The sequence below is a fragment of the Lithobates pipiens genome, unplaced genomic scaffold (assembly GCF_037356315.1).
Source record: "Lithobates pipiens isolate NorthernLeopardFrog02 unplaced genomic scaffold, aLitPip1_a1.2 Scaffold_19, whole genome shotgun sequence".
NCBI lineage: Eukaryota > Metazoa > Chordata > Amphibia > Anura > Ranidae > Lithobates > Lithobates pipiens.
This window is the reverse complement of record NW_027507764.1, coordinates 137,360,717-137,386,276: the sequence shown is the minus strand read 5'-3', so window position 1 is coordinate 137,386,276 and position 25,560 is coordinate 137,360,717. Positions and strand designations below refer to the sequence as shown.

At 44.4% G+C, this 25,560-nt stretch overlaps 1 protein-coding gene across 2 annotated transcripts in view; it reads left to right on the top strand.

Annotated features, from left to right (window-relative positions):
* The window catches only part of GSDME (gasdermin E), a 359,256-nt gene that overhangs the window by 44,024 nt on the left and 289,672 nt on the right, over positions 1-25,560 (top strand). For both annotated transcript variants that reach the window (XM_077491303.1, XM_077491304.1), the window contains exon 3: positions 25,015-25,207. In XM_077491303.1, the coding sequence (XP_077347429.1) occupies positions 25,015-25,207 (193 nt within the window). The remainder of the gene's footprint in view (positions 1-25,014; positions 25,208-25,560) is intronic.

The window sequence follows — 25,560 nt, the reverse complement described above, 5'->3', positions numbered from 1 at the left end:
AACATCAGGGAGATTCCCCTGTTGACCCTTTCCCAGAAGATGGTCTTTCTAGTGGCCATCACATCGGCCAGGAGGGTTTCGGAACTGGCGGCCTTGTCCTGCAAGTCCCCCTATCTGGTTATCCACAGGGATAAGGTGGTGTTGCGTCCACAACCGTCTTTTTTTTTTTTTTTTTTTTTTTTTTTAACCGAAGGTGGTCTCGGCTTTTCATATCAATGAGGGCGTTGTATTACCATCTCTGTGTCCTAAGCCGAAACACCCTAAGGAGGTGGCCCTTCACGCTCTTGACGTGGTTAGGGCTCTGAAGGTGTATTTGTCTGCCACGGCTCCTTTTTGGAAGTCAGACTCACTGTTTGTTTCGGTGGCTGGTCCAAAGAAAGGCATGGCGATTTTGTCGTCCACCATTTCCAGGTGGATCAGACAGATTGTAGTTCAAGCCTACGCCTTGAAGGGGCAGGTGCCCCCCCTTTCCGGTCATGGCCCACTCCACACAAGGGCAATCGGAACGTCTTGGGCCTTCCGACACCAAGCGTCGTTCGCTCAGGTGTGTAAGGTGGCGACCTGCTCGTCTGTCCATACATTTACCAAGTTCTACAAGGTAGACGTCGGTGCATCGGCGGCTGCCTGTTTTGGCCGCAAAGTTTTGCAGGCGGCCGTGTAGTTGCAATTGAATATGATATATGTATCTATATCTATCATATATATAATTTTTCAGTTTTTTCGATTAAAAACGCAGTACTGTTATGTTAATGCATTGTTGCATTACTTCCGCAGTTTGGTGCGGTCTTGAGTGATCACTCCTGTTGAGGATTCCCTGTTTTTTTTTTTTTTTTTTTTTTTTTTTTTTTTTATTTATTTTTTGTGGTGGTTTTCCACACACTGCTGTTTTTTTTGTGGGTATAGTTTCACTAATTCCCATTTGCCATGGTGGTTTAATGCTGTTTTTTCCCACCCCTCGTTTTGGCACTGCATCGGGATGTCCCATTTGTTACAGAGAGGAGTTGTGTCGGTGAATATAAGAGAAAATAGGATTTTTGTACTCGCTGTAAAATCCTTTTCTCTGTAATTCACCGACCGACACAGCACCTGCCCCTCCTTTTATCTTTACGTTTATACTGCTTGTTGACGTACTGATGCTGCTTTTGCAGGGTGGGGGGTTGTAGCCTGAGGGACCGCCGCCCCTGGGCGGAACTAAGAGTTCTGAGTGTTGTGTTACAACTATGCCTAGTATTCTCCTAGTGATAAGGCCAACAACCCATTTGTTACAGAGAGGAGCTGTGTCGGTCGGTAAATTACAGAGAAAAGGTTTTTACGGCGAGTACAAAAAATCCTATTTTTACTGGAGCTATATCGTTAAGTTACGCACCTAACCCCTCTGGTTCTGCCTTCCTGAAGAGGCTTCAGCAGCTTTACCACTGCCACACTACGGGACTTCTTCAAGGAAGACTGATGTTTAGTTAGTTCTGGGTTTCAAACTGACTGGCATAGTTGTTGGGGTCGGTAGGGAGTTCACTATGTTTATTTCCTTTGGTAACCAAATACCTTGCTTAACGTTTATCCTCATTTGCTGGAGTGTCCTCATCGAGGTCACTTCCCAAAGTGCTTTTGTCCATGGGGGGTGTGGCGGGTCCTCCTATACCTCTAGGTGCCCATCTACATACCTAATATAGTATTCCCATGGAGTTAAAATTTGTTTCTTGGAACATAAGGGGTCTTAAAAATTTAACATCTAGCTCCCAGGCTTTCAGAGAGCTATGAGTCCCAGTCCTTGCCCTATCTATATATCGGCCACATATTCTACTCATTCCCAAGCTAGGGAAAGAACCCCAAGTATTGTGTGTCCTATAGGCCGATTTTTCCCTTTTGAATTACGATCTTAAAGTCCTGACCAAAGTGCTAGCAATGAGATTGACCAAATTCTTATCCTCGGTTAGTATTGATCAAGCTGGCTTTATCCCCGGGAAATGAATTGACATTAATCTACATAGAGTTCTGACTCACTTGAAGCTCCCCCCTGGCGAATCAGCTTCTAGGATTCTGGTTATGCTTGACATAGAGAAAGCATTTGATTCGGTAGATTGGGCCTATGTCGGCTCTGTTTAGAAGTGATGGGTTTTGGTCCACGTTTTCGGAACTGGATCAAGATCCTATACAAAACTTCTATGGCACAAATTAAATTGGGAGGTGAGTTATCGGAGGTGTTTCCCAATGGCAGGGGGACCAGACAGGAGTTCCCATTGTCACCAGGGCTATTTGTGCTAGTGATGGAACCAGTAGCGCAAGCCATATATATTTCCTGGTCTGTTTTGCGTGCCTCCGTCATCCGCAGCCTGCTCTCCTGTGTCTGTCTCCTCTATTCCCCCCTGCCCCCTCTCTACATGTCACCTAGTGGCAGTACCGCCCCATCCACTTCAACCTGCAGAAATATACAATATATTTTAATACTATCCATTTTGTTTCCCAAAAGAGCCCCATCTGTTTATTAAAAAAAATCCTCCTTTACCGTATCTCACAGCAGCTCTTGGTGGTCACGTGACCGGCCGTGCCTCCTTTCTCTGCTCCTTGCATCCTGCTGATGTTAGTGGGGAAACCCCGCCCACTGCTTCTGTCAGATGGGCAGAGAGGAGAAACGGCCGGGAGCTGCCGTGAAATACAGTAAACTATTTTTTTTTTTTTTTTGTTTAAATAAAACGGGAGGTGCACTCTATTAGGAAACCAAATGGATCATAGTAACATGTGAAAGTGGGTTAACAACCACTTTAAATGACTGAACATGGCATAGTTGTTACCATGTGGGCTGGTCTGAGTATTTAAATAAGCAGTTTATCTACTGGGATTGTCATGCACATCCAAGTCTAGGGTTTAGAGAATGGCCTGAAAAAGAGAATATCCAGTTGTGTGAATGAAAATGCCTTGCTGAGGTCAGAGCAGAATGGGCAGACTCAAAAAAACACTTGTTACAACCACAGTATGCAGAATACCATCTCTGAACACTCAAAACGTTGAACCAGATGGGCTACAGCAGCAGAAGATCACACCGGGTGCCACTCCTGTTAGCTTTGAACCAGATACTGAGGCTACCATTTGCACAGGTTTACCAAAATTGGACAATGGATTGGAAGAATGTTGGAAAAACGTTGCCTGGTCTGATGCGTCTCGATTTTCAGCTGCAATATTCAGATGTTGAGATTAGAATTTGGCATAAACAACATGAGAAAGGACCCATCCTGCCTTGTAGCAACGGTTCAGACTGGTGGTATTATAATTGTGTGGGGGATATATTCTTGGCACACTTTGAGCCCCTTCGTACCAACTGAGCATTACCACGGCTTACCTGAGTATTGTTGCTGACCATGTCCATCCCTTTATGAATACAGTGTAACCATCTTCTGATGGATACTTCCAGCAGGATAATGCACCATGTCACAAAGCTCAAAGCATCTCAAATTGGTTTACTGAACATGACAATGAGTTCCCTGTACTCCAATGTCCTCCTCCACAGAGACCAGATCTCAATCTCTGAGGAATTTTTCCAACACCTTGTTGAACCTATGGCATGAAGTATTAAGTTCTGAAGGCAAATGGAGGTCCAACCTGACACTAGCAAAGTGTACCTAATAATAAAGTGGCTGCTGGCGAGTGTATATTTTTATGATGATTTAAAACTGTTTTATTGATATATTTTTATTTTTACTCTGTATCCCAAAGGCTGTTTTTATTTTGAACATGTGACCAGTAGCAGAGGACTAGAAGTTCCCCTGCTTATGTTTCCCTGCAGACAGGCTGGGAAAGATCTGTATATCGATTAGGAAAAAGTTAACTGTTTTTGTTTTTCAACGCCGAACTCCGGGATCGGCGAGGAAAGCATTAGTACGGCCCCCCCCCCCCCCCCCCACTACCACCACCACACAAAACACTAAACTGTTTTTACATTTTGTGACATTCCTTCACTATTGAAGAGAAAAGTCTAATTGAATTTTCAGGAAGTCCTCGCCTATTTGAAAAAATGCAGCATCTATTCTACCAAGGAGGAGTTACAACAGTGAATAAATTTCTTTCGCTCTACATCTCGCTCTCTCGCTCTACATCTCGCTCTCTCGCTCTACATCTCGCTCTCTCGCTCTACATCTCGCTCTCTCGCTCTACATCTCGCTCTCTCGCTCTACATCTCGCTCTACATCTCGCTCTACATCTCTCTCTCTCTCTCTCGCTCTACATCTCTCTCTCGCTCTACATCTCTCTCTCTCTCGCTCTACATCGCTCTCGCTCTACATCTCTCTCGCTCTCGCTCTACATCTCTCTTTCACTCTCGCTCTACATCTCTCTCTCTCTCTCTCTCGCTCTACATCTCTCTCGCTCTACATCTCTCTCTCTCTCGCTCTACATCTCTCTCGCTCTACATCTCTCTCTCTCTCGCTCTACATCTCTCGCTCTCTCGCTCTACATCTCTCGCTCTCTCGCTCTACATCTCTCGCTCTCTCGCTCTACATCTCTCGCTCTCTCGCTCTACATCTCTCTCTCTCGCTCTACATCTCTCTCTCTCTCGCTCTACATCGCTCTCGCTCTACATCTCTCTCGCTCTCGCTCTACATCTCTCTTTCACTCTCGCTCTACATCTCTCTCTCTCGCTCTACATCTCTCTCGCTCTACATCTCTCTCTCTCTCGCTCTACATCTCTCTCGCTCTACATCTCTCTCTCTCTCGCTCTACATCTCTCGCTCTCTCGCTCTACATCTCTCGCTCTCTCGCTCTACATCTCTCGCTCTCTCGCTCTACATCTCTCGCTCTCTCGCTCTACATCTCTCTCTCTCGCTCTACATCTCTCTCTCTCGCTCTACATCTCTCTCTCTCGCTCTACATCTCTCTCTCTCGCTCTACATCTCTCTCTCTCGCTCTACATCTCTCTCTCTCGCTCTACATCTCGCTCTCGCTCGCTCTATATCTCGCTCCCTCTCGCTCGCTCTACATCTCTCTCCCTCTCGCTCGCTCTACATATCTCTCTCTCGCTCGCTCGCTCTACATCTCTCTCTCTCTCGCTCGCTCTACATCTCTCTCTCTCGCTCGCTCTACATCTCTCTCTCTCTCGCTCGCTCTACATCTCTCTCTCTCTCGCTCGCTCTACATCTCTCTCTCTCTCGCTCGCTCTCTACATCTCTCTCGCTCGCTCTCTACATCTATCTCGCTCGCTCTCTACATCTCTCTCTCGCAATCTCTCTCTCGCTCTACATCTCTCTCGCTCTACCTCTACATTCCTCTCGCTACTTCATAATCAAACCACACTTCCCATCATGCTTTGTGAATTGCAGCGAGTGTGGGAGGGTACACAAGGCACGTACATGTTAAATGTGAACAAACACAAGTCAACATAAATCACACCCTTCATTCTGCAGCCAGCCAGCCACACTACTCGGTAACACACAGCAGGATAGGTAGGTTACAGCCTTCTAAATGCAAAGCATGTTTATGCTCGCCCCCTCCAGCCACAACAGCATATGAACATATTGCCCTTACTTGCTTTATGTAATCATTACTGAACTGTAGACAGGTGCCCATAATTATACACAATAATCTTCTGTAATTCAATATTAGAAATATGCGTCCTCCTGCTGTAGCTTTGAGATCCGTGCCTCATCCGTGAAGGTTATCAGTGGCCATAAGTGCAGCTTATGTGCCCAACAGTGTTCATAAGTGTAGCCTCATTTGTGCTGCCTCAGTGCCCATAAGTGCAGTCTATATCTGTACCTATCGGTACAGCTTATCACTGATGGGCGCCGTTTATCTGTGCCCATAAGTGCAGCTTATCAGTGCCCATAGGTGCAGCAGGGATTGTTGGGAGATACCACCTGGATGACAGAGCTGGAAAACACAGATCCCTGAAAGTCCCGCCTCCTCGTCTGGCATTGTGATAGACAGCACACCGGCCCAATACTGGTCCAGGAGGCGGGACTTTTGGTGTTTTCACATACAAAACCTGTCGCAGCTGGAGATCCCGGCTCTGTCATCCAGCTGGTGTCTCCTATCAGTCCTTGTGCATCAGCGACAGGTGATTGACGGGCGGCCGGTGGCATGGGGTGTGTGCTGGGGGCAGTGAATGGTGTGCTGCTAGGGAGGAGGATAATGACGCCACCTCCATGGGCGGCCACAGACTGGGGTCTGCGAGGCCCCACTGCCCACTACAGCAAGTAGGGACGGAAGAACATACAAATGGGCTGTGACGAGACCGCTGGCTGAGGGTACAGAATGAATAGCAGCCGCCAGTCTTACAAACAGGAATCGGTGGAGATTAAAGTAGTTGTATACCCATGAGAAAAAAAAAACAAAAACCTGCAAGACAGAGGCATAAGCTAGTATGCATAGCATACTAGCTCGTTATGAAATACCTTAGATTGAAGCCCCCTGCATCGGTCACAGCACACTGCTCTGGCTGGTGACATGTTTCCTGTAGTTTTTTTCCTGGGCATTGCGGTGCTCCGGGGCTGTGCTTGGCTTAAACCGCGATGACGTCACTCCCGCGCATGCCGCTGGTAACGGCACATCAGCTAAACGGCAGGCTCGCTCTGTTTCTTCAGTACGCATGTGCCGATGATGTTGACTCATGGTGATACAGTGGATATCTTCTAAACCGTGCAGGCTTAGGAGATGTACACGGTACCTACAGGTAATCCTTATTATAGGCTTACCTGTAACGGCTGTTCTGCAAAATCGGCAGGCTATTACAGAGGAACTGCAGAGCTCAGAAGAAGATGGATGACATAGTTGGTAAAGGTAGGAGATCAACAACAAGGTCATGGAAAAACGTTTTTTTCCCCCCAGAGTTCTGCTTTAATTAAAATTACCGTGCTATCATCTACATACAGAAATGGACAGCTATATATTTTAAAAAATGAAATAAGCTACTATGTAGGTTTATTTGGAACAACAAAAAGCCAGGTATAAGTTTGGCGGTACTTACAAGAGATGAGGCACAAGGGGGCCTGGGGGTACCGGACATCAAAACTTATTACAATTCAATTCTTATGGCACGGGTGGTTGAATGGTTAAAAAAAAACAAAGAAAAAAGGTGGCTCAAATTGGAAAGTATGATCAGTAAAGTTACTCTCGGGAAAGTGATATGGATCCTGACACCCATAAGAGATTTAGATGTACACGCACATGTTTACACGGACAGCTAGGGCAACAAGGGATGGGGTACACAAAAGGGAAAAGTGGGAGTATTATTCCCCCACTGATACCATTAAGCGACACTCACTATTTTGAACCAGGGAAAGAGTTTTTTTGGTAGGTGAATTAAAAAAAAAAACGCACAATTAAAAGCTATTATAAGCAATGGTAAAATATACACCTTACAGGAATTGACTAATAAAAAAGATGTTTTGGATATAAATAGGTGAAGGTATGCACAGTTAAAACACTTTGTGGAGTCCCTCTGCCAATTGATCAGGTCTGAGGACAGCCCGCTTCCATTAGAACGGTTGTGCTCGGCGACAGATGGTAGGAGAGGAATTTCCATTACAAAATTTTTAATGAATTAAAAATATTGGGGCCCCCGCCATTTATCAAAAAATGGGAGGAAGAGATGGGAGTAGGAGCCATGGAGGCAGATGTTTGTAAAACATTACGGATGACACATGCTATATCACCGGATTTTAGTTAGTTGGAAATGAATTATAAGTGCTTGGAACGATGGTACATAACCCCAGATAAATTACATCAATTTCAAAGAGAGGCCTCTAACCTATCTTGGAGGGGATGCGCAGAAATCGGAACTATGTTCCATATTTGGTGGCCATGCCCTAAAATAAAAGTATACTGTAAAGAAGTAATACTAAGAATTGAAGAAATCACTGGCATTAAAATACCTGAAGAGCCAAGGGTTTGTTTGTTCAATGGGGTTAGTATGTCCATTAAACAATATAGGAGATCATTGCTGCCTTATCTTCTAAACGCAGCAAAAAGTCTAATCCCAGACAGTGGAAGGACCCCGAGAGCCCTTCTTCGAAGAGCTGGCTAGGTAAACTTAACAAAACTTTTATAACTTGGAACTCCTAAGGTTTAGTGGTGAAATAGGAGAAGCGGGGTTTGAAAAGAGATGAAAAGACTGGGTAAAGTATAAGCAATCGCGAGATACACCGAAAGGATGGTAGAAGGAAGTTAGCGTCAGCGAAGGTGGGGGGGGGGGGGGTAGGACTGTAGACAGAGACATTCGGGGGTGGGTCGAGGGGGGGGGGGATTTTGGGAAGGTGGGGGGGTAGTAATTTGAGACTATTTGTATAATGTGAATTTGTTTTGTATAAAGTTTAAATGTTTAAAAAAAGAATTCTAATAAAGAAATGGGGGTGGGGGGAAGAAGAAAAAGAAAAAAGTATCACTTTAATGCTTTGCTTGGTCTTTACTGTGCTTTTTCACAATATTTGACAACAGATTAGTAACTGTGCACTCCCTGTCTGGTGCCTTTTTAATATTTAACAGAGAAGGCGATTTCAAATTGATTGCTTGCTCCCTCTAGTGCCTAATCTATCTTCAACACAATCATCATACGAAGGAAGTGAAATCATGTATATTTGTGGAAGTAATAGAAATACAGTAGAGAGATGGCCCAGAAAGACCAAATGACCCAAGTATAAACCTATGTTCAAAACATTTAGAATTTTTTTGTAAATTCTTAACAAATTTTGCAGTAAAACAAAGTACAGAGGTAAAACAATTATCAGATACAATGCAATAATCTCACAATACAGAAATCTGAGACCCTTTGTTTTCTTGGTACTGTCACATTGTTAATACACATTCGGGCGTCAAAGAATTAGTAAACTATTAACTAAAATTAATATTGACCTGTTGTGGAGACCTGTCATAGGAGAAAGGTCTGGTCTTTATAGCCGTTGTGAGCTAGTGAATGATGTGACACGGCATCATGAAATAGGTTGGGGGGGGGGGGGCTATATGAAATGAGGGAGGAAAAGTAGACAAAAGATATGTCGGGTAGGTATAGACAGAGGATAGAAGTAGTAGAAGGGTAGAGTATGAAAGGAAAGGGAGGATGAAATAAAAAGTAGTGAAGATGTTTTGGTGGGAGGGGTAGGTAGAAGGGGGTGGAGGAAAGGAAGAAGATGGATGGGAAGGGCAAAGAAAAGGCTCCACTACTCTTGTGATACCCAAGGACAGCCCTCAGGAAGCCAAAGCAGGGGCCCAGTGATTGCTTAATTACGTTTCTTGGGGTAGAGCCGGTGTTCGGCTGAGATGGTATATTTATACCAGTATTGCTATATTTTTCTATATTTACCTTGGTTCTGAAGGGGTAGGCATAAGTCCTTCCTGTCCCTGACCTAGTTTACTATGGCTATCCATAAGACAAGAGTGGGGAGTCTCATTCATTTCTACAGCAGAAATAGACTGCATATGACTTTGCTGCAGTAAATGTATGAGCAGGATGGCGCAGAGTACTTCAAAGGGTAAATCTAAGGAACTGGTTTAAAAGCTGGAGGAATTCTCCTGAACCCCAGCTTACACGGCAGCAGTGTGCACCCTTCTGTTTGACTGCAAGAGATTTGCCTCTATAAAGATTTCATTATTCTACAGGATTTATATAGCACCAACAGTTTGTACTGTCTCCTTTTAGATTTTAAAGCACTGCACAGTTACACTACAGTAAAATACGAGACTGTTAAGAGGGCCCTGCTCCATAAATGCTTATAATAGGGTGGTACAAAAGGTTATAACTGTGGGGAATGAGCTGATGGAAGAGATAAAAGTTCAGTGGGAGGTATGATAGGCTTCCCTGTATCATTTTATTCTACTAAAATGATACAAAACAAAACTCAGGAAAATGGGGAAAATTCTTTGATGCTAGCAGTTTATCAATCAGAAATGGAGTTTCTATCTAACACTAGGCCAGACACTCAAACTAGATGGCTAAAATCTCAGCAATTATTAATACCTTTCTCTTGCAAAAGTTGAAAATGAAGGTCTTTGCCTTAGGTGGTGATAATTTTAGAAGGGGGGGGGGGGGAAGTATGTGCTATTGCTTGGCCCTGGTTGCAAAGTCCCAACAAGATTATATTTTTTTTACCAGTGCATAACTACTATACAAGTTACAGCTACCCATGTCCACTCTGAAATCTTACAGGCCTACTGGCAGTTGGACAAGGATCCCTACACCCTTTAGGTGGAGTTTGACCTGAACGCTCTATCTTGGATAAAGTTAAGCAGGACTATTTGAATGCACTCCTGAAATTTGAGTACTAACCGCGGCAATTGCAGATGTACCCAGTTATAAGGCTCCAGGCATGGTGGCTTAACCTCTGTCCCCTATGGGATGCGCTCTGAATTCTAAAGATGGGTATATATGTTCCAAACTTTAGCCGGTACCCCTCCTCTGTTTCAACAGAATCCAATCATTAGACCAGGTTCTGTTGACTGGTCGTCGATCAGCCAATGGTGTCAGCATTGATCATTGTACTCTGGGAATGGGGAAGTCAGAGCCCCCACTGTCAGAAAACAAAAACGCAGCGGGGGAGATCCCTGCTTCCACTTTGCGCGAATATCCTTAAGCACTTGATAGCAAAAAAAACAACCTGGTACACAAGGCACGGTATGACACCTCAGGATTTTAAATGGCTGACCAAAAAAAGGAGTAAAACATATTTATTATTCAAAATATATAGTATATAATTATTAAAAAGTTAGTCATAAAAATGTAAACATTACAGACATTGTAGACATGAAACTTCGCTGCCCTGTACAGAATTTCTGGGCTAGCAGAGATGAATGCCGGAAATGACGCCTGACATGTTTCGGATGATGCTGTCCTCCTTTATCCTTTAATTTTCTACAATATAAGTATAATAGAAATTAGTACAACAATGGTAATAGTAGAGCTGCACGATTCTGGCCAAAATGAGAATAATAATTTTATTTTTTTGCTTGGAATAAAAAGATTGACTATTGGCTCAGTAACCCTTCTTGTTCAACCTATCTCTCCCCCCCCCCCCTTTTTTTTGTCTGCCTCTGGTCTCTGCCTCTGCCATGAGTTCACCGAAAACCCTCAGACTTATGTCTGTTAACGTCAAGGGTCTTTACACCCCAGAGAAAAGATCCATGGTGCTTAACAACCTGAGACAATCCAAAGCTTACATATGCTTCCTTCAGAAGGCTCACTTCAGAGCCGATGGTCCGCATAAGGGTGAGAGCCGCCTCTATAGGTGCTATTACATTCTCAGACCACGCCCCAGTATTTGTGGATATAGACATTTTACCTCCGGTCCCCAAAAAGTGGCAATGGAAGTTGAATGAAACCCTGATCCAGACCCCGGAGGTCGTGACAGAGGTCTCTAAGGAGCTGAGGAATTTCTTTGCCTCAAACACGGATTCCAGGAGTTCCCCTTTATGGTCTGGGAGGCGCACAAGTGTGCCATCAGGGGTTTGCTGATAAGGATTGGCGCACGACTTAAGAAAGAGAGATCCCAGCAAACACTTGCTCTTCTGGATAAAATTAGGGCCCTGCAAGCCACCCACAAGAAAACGTTGGCTGCCCGGACGAAACCAGTTAAAATCGTTGGCACTGATCAGAGCCAAAGCCGTTATCGCGAAGTGTAAACGCACCTTTTACAAACACTGCAACAAATGCGGCAAGATATTGGCTAGGATTAAGCAGGCGCAACGGGCATGGGCCTTTATCCCCACAATAATGGGGGAAGGGAATGCTAAGGTGCACGCCACGGAGGAAATTGCAAAACAATTCTGCAAGTATTATACATCTTTGTATAACCTACCGCAGAAATCTACAGAGAGGGATAAATCCTCGGAACGGGAGGACATTCAAAACTATCTACGCAAATCAGGAATACTCAGGTTGCCTGATGAGGCCCTGGAGGCGTTGGAGGCTCCCCTTACTGGGGATGAGATATCGCGGGCCATATACGCTTGCCTACTATAAGACTTTCAGGGATATTTTGAGGCTGCACTTCCTCTTCGGTTTTAACGAGGCCGGGGAGGGATCACTGTGATTCCCAAAGAGGGCAAGGACCCCCTTTATTGCCAGAATTATAGATCTATTTCCCTCCTTAACATCGACCTAAAGATTTTCACTAAGGCTCTCACTGCGTTTGACGGAATGGATCCCATCGCTTGTTCACTTGGATCAGGTCGGTTTTGTGCCCTCGAGAAGCGAGGGATAATACCACAAATGCAAGTAACCTCATTTATGCGGCCAAAAACAAAAAGTAAAACATCCCAATGCTCCTCTCAACCGACGCCGAAAAGGGTGTTTGATCGAGTGAACTGGCCCTTTCTGTTTGAGACCTTACGCCATGTGGGCCTGGGCCGTCGGGTGATGAATTGGCTGCTGGCAATTTACTCGAGACCCTTGTCTCAAGTGAAGGTTAATGGCCAATTGTCCCCTTCTTTTTGGATAGCCAACAGGACGAGACAGGGCTGCCCCCTGTCACCGTTGATATCAATCTTGACCCTAGAACCCTTCCTACGGACAGTAAGGGAAAACCCTAACATCTCAGGTCTCCATCTCAGCGATACTATGGCACCTAAAATTGCAGCCTTTGCTGGCGATTTATAATTTTTTTTATAACCAACCCGGTGGTATCGATACCGAACCTTCTGGTAGAACTGCAGAAGTTTGGTGTGCTCTTCCTTTAAAGTGAACTACCAGAAATTGTAGGTGCTAAATGTCTCCCTGCCAACTCCAACGGCAAACTTGCTGAGGGCAGACTTCCCTTTTAGAACAAGCATCAAATACCTGGGCATAAACTTGCCATCCAAGATGGAGGAAGTTTTCCCTCTTAACTTCCCCCCCCGCTGACAGAAGTTAAAAAAGACCTCCAGGCCTGGCTGAAGGGCATGTTCTCTTGGTTTGGACGTTGCAGCATTATAACATTCAAATAGCTGTCAGATACAGCTATGGTTGGGATTGCTCTGCGGGAGAACGGCGACTTCCCGGTGTGCTGTGTGTCTTGCTTGGAGGTATGTTCTGTTCGCCAGTAAGCTCTACTATTCCCTTTGGATGCTTATGGTGTTTCCAAATCTCTCCTGCATACAGACTTTTCATTATGGACGTATCATCGCCCCCCAGTGGCCAACCCTTACTCTGCAGGTAGGAATATTATTTCCTTCTGCTGGTTTTATTTTGGGTAACTACTTTTGTTTTCTCTTGCTGTAGTCTTTTTTTCTTCTCTATTTATCCCTTCTAGGTCTGAACGTCAATTGTCGGCACGCAAAGATACTGACCAGTCTAGGTTACAACATCGTCATTCTATGTCAAGTTCTAGAAGCTCTAGATCACCCTCCAGACACCCTAAAGATAGGTCAAGATCTGGATCTGGTCGTCATTCAACCCACCATTCCAGCCGCTCAGAGAAAGCCTGCTGGGGTTGTAAAGCTCACGTTCCAGAGAGTAAATCTATCTGAGTCTTGTTATTCTAGAGCTATGAAGGAAAGATGAGCCAGAGACCAGCAAGTGGAAGCATTGGTCAGGAAGGTGGTTCAAGAATCTCTGAACAAAGCAGAGTCTGATCGGATATTTAATCCTCCCTCTGTTACAGCTCTAGTCGATGTAGACGCAGACCCTGTAATTCCGGGTCCCTCCAGTGTCTCTCCAAGTGAGTCTTCGGACAGTGAGATTGATGAATCTGCTGCAGGTTTCAATTTTTCTCTTGTTCCGCAGCTGGTCAGAGCAGTCAAGGATGCTCTAAAATGGGAAGATCCAGTTGAAGCACCCTCTAAACAGGAAGTACTTTAAACACCTTAAGAAGGATCGCCCGAATTTCCCCTTCTTGAGTGAGCTTGGGGAGATTATTTCAGACGAATGGGGAAAAGTTGAGAGGAAGAACTCCTTGATTTCCAAGATTGCCGAAATGTACTCGTTTAAGAGTGAAGACGTTAAATATCTGGATTCAGCCCCTCTTATTGATGCGGCACTAATGTGTCTGGTCAGGCATGTTACACTCCCTCTTGAAGATACTGTTTCGTTCAAGGATGGTCTAGAGAGGAAGATTGGCACTGCCCTAAAGTGTATTTATATCACTGCATGCATGGCCTGTAAGCCAGCTCTGGCTCTTGCGGCATTGTCTAAAGCCATGGAGTCTTGGACGGATGATGTTGGTGCGGCTCTGGGAAGCGTTTCTGAAGAACTGATCTGGAGTTCACCAGTACATGAACTGAAGTTAGCATCAGTCTTTTTGGGAGAAGCATCCCTTGATATTATCTGCCTAGTGGTACGTGTCATGCTCTCCTCGGTTACTGCGAAGTGCGCTTTGTGGCTTCGTCCGTGGGTTGCAGATCCTGCCTCTAAGCAGGCATGGTGTAAGATTCCCTTTGAAGGGTCCTCCCTCCTCGGGAATAAGCTTGATTCTGCCATTACCTGTGCTACTGGAGGTAAATCAGGGTTCTTACCCCCAGGATCTTCACCTCTTGAATCAGAGGAAAGTTCAGCCTAGACAAGAACAGGAGCATGCTAGAGATGCTTGCCGTTACAGACCTGGTCGGGAATTTAGGAAGAACTGGAGAAGAACTCAGTCTTCAGGCCAAAAATCCTCTTAGTCAACCACATCAGGGGGACGAGAGGCTTCTAAGTCCTTTTGATATGGGACCTGTCCAGACGGAGCAAGTAGGGGCTCGGCTACTCCATTTCCGGCATGTCTGGGCAGCTTCGATTCAAGACTATTGGACTGTCAAGACAGTCTCCTCAGGTCATTCTTGGGTGTTCAACAGTCTGCCCATTCATCAGTTTGTCCCTACAATCCTACCACTTGTGGAAGAAAAAAGAAAGGTACACCTGTCTTACACAGACTCCCTGTTGGCCCAAGGTGCTGCCATTCCGGTCCCAACCAAGGAGAGATTTCAAGGGGTCTACTCCCCCCTTTTTATGGTCCTCAAAAGGAGTGGCTCTTGGAGACCAGTCATCGACTTGACGCATCTGAACTCCTTCATCAAGAAGGAAAAATTCAAGATGGAGACATTACTAACAATACGTCAGTCAATACAACCAGGCGACTGGTTGATTTCCATAGACTTGAAAGATGCTTATTTCCATGTTCCGATCGCAAAAGATTTCAGAAGTGCCTTTGGTTCGCAGTGGGCCAATTACATCTTCAATTTGTATGTCTCCCGTTCGGGCTTACAACATCTCGAGTGTTTTCGAAGCTCTTACTGGCTGTAGTAGCGCTAATCAGAATCAAAGGTATCCGATTACACCATTACCTGGACGATCTACTTTTGCATTCCCGAGACAGAGAACAGCTGCTGATACATCGAACTCAGGTCATCTCTACACTCACGGAATTCGGTTGGCTGTTGAATGGGGAAAAAGTCATTTGGATCCAACTCGATCTCTAATTTTCCTCGGAGCCCAGTTCAACACGGTAAAGAGTACCATTTCCCTGCCGGTGGAGAAAATTCCAGTGATCCGAGGCAGGATTCAGCTTGCATTGCATTCTCCACAGAGCCTCGCAGTGCCTCAAGATAATTGGCACCATGGTATCCACAGCCCCCATAATAAAGTGGGCACAATGGAGGATGTGTCCCTTTCAGAAGGGTTTTCTTCTACAGTGGGACCCAGGGTCTCGGGACCATCTTGTCAGGATAAGCCCCTCCATGCGGGAGAGTCTCTTCTGGTGGCTTCAACGAAAGAACCTCCTCAATTGCTATTCCATAGCTCCCGTCTCTTGGATCACGGTAACGACGGACGCCAGCAACAGGGGCTGGGGCGCCCTGTGTCTGTCAGAAATAGCCCAAGGCGTATGGGATTTTCCAGCCCGAGACGTAGTCTCGAATGTTTTAGAGCTTTGTGCTGCTCTCCGTGCTCTTCAAGCTTTTCCTCACCTGATTTAGGGGGCCTCGGTTCTCCTAAGGCTGGACAACACAACAGCAGTATCTTATATCAAGAGACAAGGGGGCACCCGCAGTCTCTCTCTCTGCTGAAGGAAGTAAGCCCGATCATGTCCTGGGCTCAGATGAACTTGGCAAATCTGACGGCGGTTTACCTCCCCGGAATTCAGAATGTCCAGGCGGACTTCCTCTCGAGGTTCTCCCTGGACAACGAGTGGTCTCTCCATCCCGAGGTATTCACATGGATTCTGTCTCTGGGGATCTTGCCAGAAGTAGACCTGTTTGCCTCCCCGTGCAATTTCAAGCTGGAGAAATATTATACGAGGTGTCATTGTCCCCAGGCCTTCGGTATGGATGCACTGACGGATCAATGGAGGTTTCGCACAGCTTATGCCTTTCCCCCAGTTCCGGTCATCCTGCGATTCCTTTCAAGACTCAGGTGGGAGAAAGTCGAGGTGGTGACAGTTGCTCCATTTTGGCCCAACAGGCCGTGGTTTCTGCTCCTAAGGCAGCTGAGTTTTCGGGATCCAGTTCCTCTCCCTTCCAGGGCAGATCTCCTGCTGCAGGGAACATCTCTTCACCCATGCCCGTCCCATCTTCATCTGATGGTCTGGTTCTTGAAAGGGGAAGGTTGGAAGCATTAGGGTGTCCAAGTACCGCTATCGCTACTCTACTGAACGCTAGAAGGCCGGGTACTAATGAGGTCTATGAAAGAATTTGGGCAAAGTTTGCTGATTATATTTCTTCCACTGGCGGTTCCTGTAGTGATCTGAAGATTCAAGACATTTTGGGTTTCCTACAGACAGGACTAGACCTATCCCTATCAGTGAGTTCCTTACGTGTTCAAATTTCGGCATTTACTGGCGTCTCCTGGGCCAAACACCGTCTTATCGGACAGTTTTTCAGAGGAGCAATAAGACTCAGACCCCAGAAAAAAACAAGATTCTCCAAGTGGTATCTTCCTTTTGTCCTGGATTTCTTTTCAGAGGAAAGACTTGAGCATATGGTTCAATTATCTATTAAGGATCTTTCTCTCAAAGCTGCCTTCCTGGTGGCCATAACATCGGCCAAGAGGATCTCCGAGATCAGCTCTCTGGGTTGCAAAGAACCTTTTCTGACGTTCTTTCTGGATCATGTGGTCTTGGTTCCCATGTTGGGGTCAAATCCTAAGGTCACATCTGTATTTCATGAGAACCAGGAGATTGTTTCTTGCAACTTTTCGGACTTCCGAAGATTCTACCATTCATCCTTTAGATGTTGAAGTTCTAAAACAATACTTAGAAACCACAGCTCCCTTTCGGATTTCTGATCATCTTTTTGTTTACTTTCATGGAAAGAATAAGGGATTGCGTGCTTCTTCAAGAACCATTGCAGCTTGGATTGTTCAGGCTATTCAAGGGGCTTATAAAGCTAAGGGTTTGGCTCCTCCGGAGGCGGTGACGGCTTATTCTACCAGGAGCGTTTCCACATCATGGGTGGCTGCTCGTCATGTTTCTCCGGAAGTGATCTGTAAAGCGGCCTCATGGTCATCAATTAATACCTTTATGGCACATTATTGTGTTGAGCCGGCTTCTTTATCTTTGGTTAATTTTGGTTTACATGTCTTATCTGTTGACGGTGCCAATTAAACCTTTTTTTTCGTTAACCAGCAATTTCCCACCCGGGTGTGTATGACTAGTTATTTCCCATACGTAGGCTGCTATGGAGTCTCTCAGGAAAAACTGAAAATTTATATCAAATACTTACCGTAATTTTCCTTTCCTGATGGAATCCATGGCAGCAGGAGTTCCCTCCCATTTGCTGGAGTAGGCTAGATTACGGAACACAGTCTCTGTACAGAAGCAAAGATTTATGGGAGTGGGGTCCTATGAGGTATGAGAGGCAGGATTAACCCATACGTAGGCTGCCATGGAGTCCATCAGGAAAGGAAAATTACTGTAAGTATTTGATATAAATTTTCTGCTATTTTTTACTTTTTGCTATAATAAATATCACCCAAAAAATATATAAAAAAAACATTTTTTTCCTCCGTTTAGGCCAATACGTATTCTTTTACATATTTTTGGTAAAAAAAATCGCAATAAGCGATTGATTGGTTTGCGCAAAATTTATAGCGTTTACAAAATAGGGGATAGTTTTATTGCATTTTTATTAATAATAATTTTTTTTATTTTTTTTACAAGTAATTGTGACTGAGACATTATGGTGGACACATCGGACATTCTTGACACATTTTTGGGGCCATTGTCATTTATACAGCAATCGGTGCTATAGAAATGTACTCTGAGATTTCAACCTCTGGGTAAACGAGCCCAAAGACCCTGTCGCAAACGCCTGCATCAATCAACTGGAAGAATTGGGTCTCCAGCAACTGATAAAGACTCCCAAGCATGGGTCAGGACACACCCTGGACCTCATTTTCAAACAAAACATTGACAACATACTCGACAACATAACATTGCCATGGACAGACCACCACGCCATCAAATTCAAAATCTCCTCCAACATCACCCACGAAAAATGGAAGCCTGCAACAACAATGCACTGGACCAGATCACAGAAAAAACTATACTCCGAATCCTTCAAAACCACTCTATCCAATAAGATAACTACAATGACCTTAAGCCACTCTGCGGAGCAAACACTCAACTCCCTGAACAAGGCATTAATGCAATCAGCAGACTCGGTAGCCCCAAAACGCAGGGCTCTCATCAGGAAGAAAAACTCTGGTTGGTTTAATGGCTCCCTCTCCCTACTAAAGCAAGAACGCAGAAGAGCGGAAAGAACATGGAGAAGAAATCCCACCGAGGAAAGCCACTTTAACTACAAAGGTCTCACAGAGAATTATCGCAAAGCAATCTTCAAAGCTAAAAAGGATCACTTCTTGTATGCAATCTCAACGGCCTTAAACCGCCGGCTGGAACTGTTTAAAATAGTCAATGAACCCGGTATGCCTAGAGCCCCCAGCAAATAAATCCCAAGATTACTGTGACAAACTGTTGGATTTTTTCATCGATAAAGTCAAAACCATCAGGTAAACCATTTGTCAGAAGAAAACATCTAACCTTAGCCATCAAAAACATAAAGAGGATATCTACACCAACATTCCACAACCGCCGAAATTTTCACTGACCCCAATTACCGCGGGCACCACAAAAAACATCATCAATAAACTTTGTGACATTACCTCACCAATTTACATCATCACCACAAAACTACTGAAAGAATGTTCCGACATCTTGGCTCCCACTATAACGCACCTCATAAACCGATCATTCCAAGAAGGGATCGTTCCCAGCACCTTCAAACAAGGCATCTTCAAGCCTCTGCTAAAGAAACCTAACCTGGACCCTCAGGACCCTAATAACCGTAGGCCAATTACAAGCCTTAACACCATTTCCAAGATCATGGAGAAAGCTGTAGCACAACAGTTACAACTCCATCTGGATACACACAAACTCCTGGACCCACTTCAATCAGGCTTCCGCTCAGGTCATGGAACAGAAACGGCACTCCTTAAGATTTGGGACGACGCCCTCGAAGCAGCGGACGACAGAGTCATGTCTCCTCGTACTGTTAGACCTCAGTGCAGCGTTTGATACAGTAGACCACAATACTCTACTCTACTCGTCCGCCTCACAGAAGTAGCCGGAGTCCAAGACTTAGATCTCCAATGGTTCGCGTCCTTCCTAGGAAATTGTTCACAGACAGTGAAACTAGGAAAATTCTTCTCTGAATCCCGGGCAGTCACCTGCGGAGTCCCTCAAGGATCACCTTTGTCACCAGTTCTCTTCAACATTTACATCCGCCCACTCCTCCAAATCATCAGACTTTCAGACCTTTGCTTCCACTCATACGCTGACGACACGCAATTTTATTTCCGTATCACTGGACAAAAAGATCACCACCAACAACTTGAAAACTGCCTCAATTCAGTAGAAGACTTGATGACCACCAACTCCCTCAAACTCAACGAATCAAAGACAGAGCTTCTTATCTTACGCCCAAATCATAATTCCGTAACCAAAACCTCCTGGACTCCACCGTCTTTGGGCAGACCATCTCCCCAAAGACCAAGGCCAAGAGTCTCAGGGTTATTTTAGACTCACAAATGTCAATGGATGCACAAATGGGAGCAGTAGTCAGTGGATCTCACCATCTGCTACACATGCTTCGCAGACTCATCCCTTTTATCCCAAAGAATGACAAAGCAGTGGTAGTTGGAACAATCGTTAGTTCACGACTGGACTACACAAACTCGCTTTACATAGGATTACCACAGTATCAACTTGCGCGATTACATCTGATCCAAAACATGGCGGCAAGGCTGATAACAGTAATAAAAAAAAAAAAAAAAGGGAATCAATCTCCCCTTCCCTGAGGAACCTACATTGGCTTGCCATAAAAAAATCGGATCACATTCAAGACCCTCTGCCTCACCCACAAATGCGTGCATAGAGAAGCTCCGCAATACCTAGCTGAGAAAATCATTACACACCAAACCGCAGTCTTCGATCAGCCAACAGAAACCTCCTCCTCGTGCCCAAAGCCCGGTACAAATCTAAGGACCAAGGCTATGGAATGTTCTACCAACCAACATCCGCCTGGAAGAAAACCACCTGGCTTTTAGGAAAAAACGCAAGACCTTCCTCTTCTAGCTGATGATCAAAGCTTGTCACAGCTCCTTGAGGCGATTCAGTTCGCGTTGTGCGCTATACAAATATTTCATTTAAATGCACTGATTCCTGTGTAAATGACACTGGCAGTGAAGGGGTTCACCAGGGGGTGGCAGTGTAGGGGTTAAGTGTGTCCTAGATTTGTGTTACCAACTGTGGGGGGTTGGGCTGTGTGTTAGTGAATACTGATCTCTGCTCCAATCACAGGGAGCAGATATCGGTGTCACTTGTTGCTAGGCAGAACGGGGAGATGCTGTTTACATCGGCATCTCCCAGTGAGACAATCGTGGGTATCCCCGCGGCGATCGAGTCCGTGGGACCCGCGACCGGACTCACGGGGGTCCTGACTGGCACGCGCGCACGTGATGGCAGGGTGGCAATTTCAACTGGACGTACCTGTACGCCAGTTTGCCTGCCCGTGCTATTCTGCCAACGTACATTGTCGTGCGCCGGTCGGGAATTGGTTAAAGGTGTTGTAAAGGCAGAAGGTTTTTTTTTTTAACTTAATGCGTTCTATGCATTAGGAATTAGGATAAACCCCCCCCCCCCCCCATAATTATCTACCTGAGCCCCTTCTCTCTCCAGCAATGTCCGCGATCCCCGCAGCCATCCAGGACACTCCTTCTGATTGGCTGAGATAAAGCAGTGGTGCAATTGGATCCTGCAGCTGCCAAAGTCAGTCAGTTAATCATGGGAGAGAGGGGGCAAGTCCAGGTCGGGGCTTCATGTCTAAATGGATACACAGAGCTCTGACTCGGCTTGGGTGCCCCTGTAGCAAACTGCTGGCTGAAGGGCACGCAAATGAGGGAGGGGCTAGGAGCAGCGAAGAGAGACCCGACAGCAGGAGGATCCGGGCTGCTCTGTGCAAAACCAATTGCACAGAGGAGGTAAGTATAACATATTTGTTATTTTAACCACTTAAGGAACGAGCCTCTTTCTGAGATTTGTTGTTTACAAGTTAAAAACAGTTTTTTTTGCTATAAAATTACTTAAAACCCCCAAACATTATACATTTTTTTCCTAACGCCCTAGTAAATAAAATGGCGGTTGTTGCAATACTTTCTGTCACACCGTATTTGCGCAGCGGTCTTACAAGCGCACTTTTTTTTTGGAAAAAATACACTTTTTTGAATGAAAAAAAATAAGACAGTAAAGTTAGCCTAATTTTTTTTCATATTGTGAAAGATAACGTTATGCCGAGTAAATTGATTCCCAACATGTCACGTTTCAAAATTGTACCCGCTCGTGGAATGGCCCCAAACTTTTACCCTTAAAAATCCCCATAGACATGTTTCAAGTTGCAGAGGAGGTCTAGGGCTAGAATTATTGCTCTCACTCTACCGATCGTGTCGATGCCTCACGTGTGGTTTGAACACCAGTTTCATATGTGTGCGCTAGTCGCATATGCATTCGCTTCTGCGCGCAAGCTTGTTGGGACGGGGCACATTAAAAAAAATTTTAATTTTTATTTTACCTTTTTAATTTTACATTTTTACACTGTTTTAAAAAAAAAAGTCACTTTTTTTTTTTTTCTATTGCAAGGAATGTAAACATCCCTTTTAATAGAAAATAGCATGACAGGACCTCTTAAATATGAGATCTGGCGTCAAAAAGACCTCAGATCTCATATTTACATTAAAATGCAATAAAGAAAAAAAAATTGTCATTTAAAAAAAAAAAAAGGGCCTTGGGTGAAAGTGACGTTTTGACGTCTCTTCCGCCCTGCAGTGATATGGAGACGGCCATCTTCCCCTCACTCTTCTCCATACCCAGGCAGGGGACAGACGCGATCGCCTCCGCCTCTGCCTACGGCTGCGGTAAGCAGCGGAGGGCACTGGATTGCGGCGGGAGTGGTGGCCCCCCTCTCCCGCCACCAATAAGACCACTTTTATCTTAAACCGGACCGCCCGCTGAAAAGGAGGATAACCGGGTTATGGCAGCTAGCTGCTGCCGTAGCAAAGATATAAGTCGGTACTTTTAAGGAGGATAACGACGGTGGGAGGTCCGGAAGTGGTTAAAAAAAAGAGCCTTTACAATCGCTTTATTTTACTGAGTATTATGGAACCCTGAAAAATTATATAGGTGGGGCAGTAGAGATAATCCTGACTGTCCCAAATGAACCTTCATTTATATGGTATGGAACTGTCCCAAACTGGTATTTTTTGGAAATTGTACAAACCATCTTTATAGTACTGCAGGTGAACAGTGGCCTCGACCTTGACCATAGGATCAGGAAATTACTGGAAATACTTGATGAAGAGTACTACATTCCTACATATTTTATTATCTCCTAGTTCTCCTAACAAGGAACCTGCTCATAATTAGTTATCCCCCCCCCCCCCAACACCTTTTCCAACATTTTTAGTTGGCAGAACCAAACTAAATGTAGAAAAAACAACCAACGCAATAATATTAATCCTCTTTAAAGCTGCTGAATACTCTAGGTCAATTATTCAAATCCCATACAGTAAAAATGTAAATAGTGCAGCGCTGATAAGTCCATATATCAAAATACACCACTGTGTGATGTCTTTAGTGGTGCCAGATATAGTAAACATGCAGGTGACTCTGTGGGTAAACCTCCACCAATGTAAAAAATGGCCGCTCACTTCCCAGTGTAGAGCCTTGATTAGAGGGTCACACACGCTTTGCCTTATAGGGTATATTGATGTAACAGCGGTCAGCCAAAGAAGCTTCAGATCCTGAGAGATACCTCCTGATAAGCAGTACAGGTGCCCAAATATTGGATGAATGAAGCTCCTGAGCCACCGTAGACATGCAAAATAAAACATATATAGTGCTCTCTGCAAGCATAGACTTTTATTTTAAAATTAGAGTAGAACTTACAAGTTGGGCACAGAAACCCAGTGCCTGGTATTCAAGCGTGTATACAACAAGTCGGCGATCGTCACTGGTGACGTCACGTGACTTCCGCCTGTCCATTCGTAAGTGTTACGTCTCAGTGTGTGGGACTTTGTCAGCGGATACGGAAATTACGTAGACACCGATTTTATATAGTGCAAGCCAGTTGCCATAACAAAGAGCCGCATCACATGATGCAAAACCAATGTGAAGCAACACTTTTCTGGACAAATCCCAGAAGTGTCCACATATACCTCAATTAAGCTGAAAGCGCCCACAGCCAAGCGGCTTGCAAAGACACATCACTTAACAAACCAATTGGCAATAACCCATAACAAAAATAAAAAACAGGATTTTCTCTTGCTCACAGAGCAACCAAAACTCAATATCAGTAAAACAATAGGATGAAGGAAGAAAAAACTTTGGACAGCCGCACTCCGGATCAAATCAAAAGTGAATTGTGCCTTTATTTTTCCAAGTAAAAATTCACATCATACGAATCACAGCAACAAAGGAGAAAAATAGAACAAAAATGTTGACGCGTTTCACGCTAAAATTAGCGCTTACTCATAGCTAGTTGTTGTTCTAAGTGAGGAACAAATATACTAGATAGGTGATATCATGTGATCATATAGTCAATAATGAGAACCTGTGACGGCTGGTAGCCCATTACTATGGAATCTCCACACATGTGATCCCTATATTAAATCTCTAAATAAAGTCAGTGAGAAAAATCCCAAATTAACAAATGTGACTTAACATGTCTCTGAAGTCCCATTCATTAGATGTTAATCAAAATGTAGACTACGGAGTGATAGTATGTTATATATTGACTGAGAATGAGGCATATTAAAATTAAAATAGGTTGTTCACATGTCTGGAGATCCCCACATGTCAAACGAGCAATGATCATCATTTGTCAACATCTCCTCACATACACGGGCTGACCCTAAGCAATTATCGGTAGTAAGCACAGCCAAACCTAAACGGGCAGATCGCACGATCAGATTAAATATGAAGTTAGTAAAAAAAACTAAAAGCAATAAATTGATGATAGATGACCCCATATTACACATAAAACAGAAAAAGCCATTATGTTTCAAAGTTAAAAAACACATTGAATATAAGACCACTGAATTCGCATAGCAATCTTAGGTTGAACTTGTTCCTCGGCTGTAAACTCTGATCCTCATTGGAATACATGAAATGATACACGTACCCAAAAGGTATCCAGAAGCCCGTTGTAAAAACAAGATATGGTCAAACAGACCCACGGGCACCATGTCCATCCCAATTTGAAAAAACGAATTAATGTTATGCAAATATTCATGTAAACAACTGGACAGGAGAAACAGCCGAATGAAAGAGCAGAACCCTTACAGGCAATGAAAGTAAACAATTTGCAATTATTCAAAATCAAGAGATGGATAAAATCGAGACAGAGATCAATGGCCAAACACTAGAGTAAAGGGTATATCCCTACACTGTCTTAAACCAATTTCCTCGTGTATGGTAACTCGATATGGATGTTGAAAGAGATTTGTTTTAGGAAAAATGTCTTAAAGTGCAAGTGTTCTGTGTCTTTTTTTTCTTCTTCTTCAGCCATATAGCCCACTGTATTTATCCATTTATCTTTCAGTGGTAGTTGAGTCTGAATTTGTGAAATATGAAGGAACATCTGGAGATGTACTAAAGGCTAACATAAATGCTGATGTTGGAACATTTCATGGCAATGCTACTGGCTCTGGTCATGTACAAACCATATCTACATTTGGCCCTCTTAGAAAACAAGAAGTTGACATGTACCATCTCATGAAAGCTGTGCAAAACAGGTAATTTTTTTTTCTCTTTTCTGTGTAAGACCCCACCACTGTGAAAATTGTTGTAGAATAGACACAGGGTTTGCAAGTACGCAGGTGCAGGACTCTGGATTATCGATTAGTTGTTGTGTGGGTTTTTATTTTTTTGTTTTTTTAGAGCTTTCTTAGTATTTTGTTATTCCCAGATTGGCCTCTGTAGTTTGGCGTTATTCAAGTGCTTTGAGATGGGAGGGGAAGGAATCTCCACCCAGTGTCCAGGTCTTGCTGAAGACCAGCAGGGTATGTGTCCATGTGCACGCAGTCCTTATCATAGGCTTGAGCATAGATTAGGGCTTCCGTCAAGACAGGTGTGGGCTCCAGCCAGG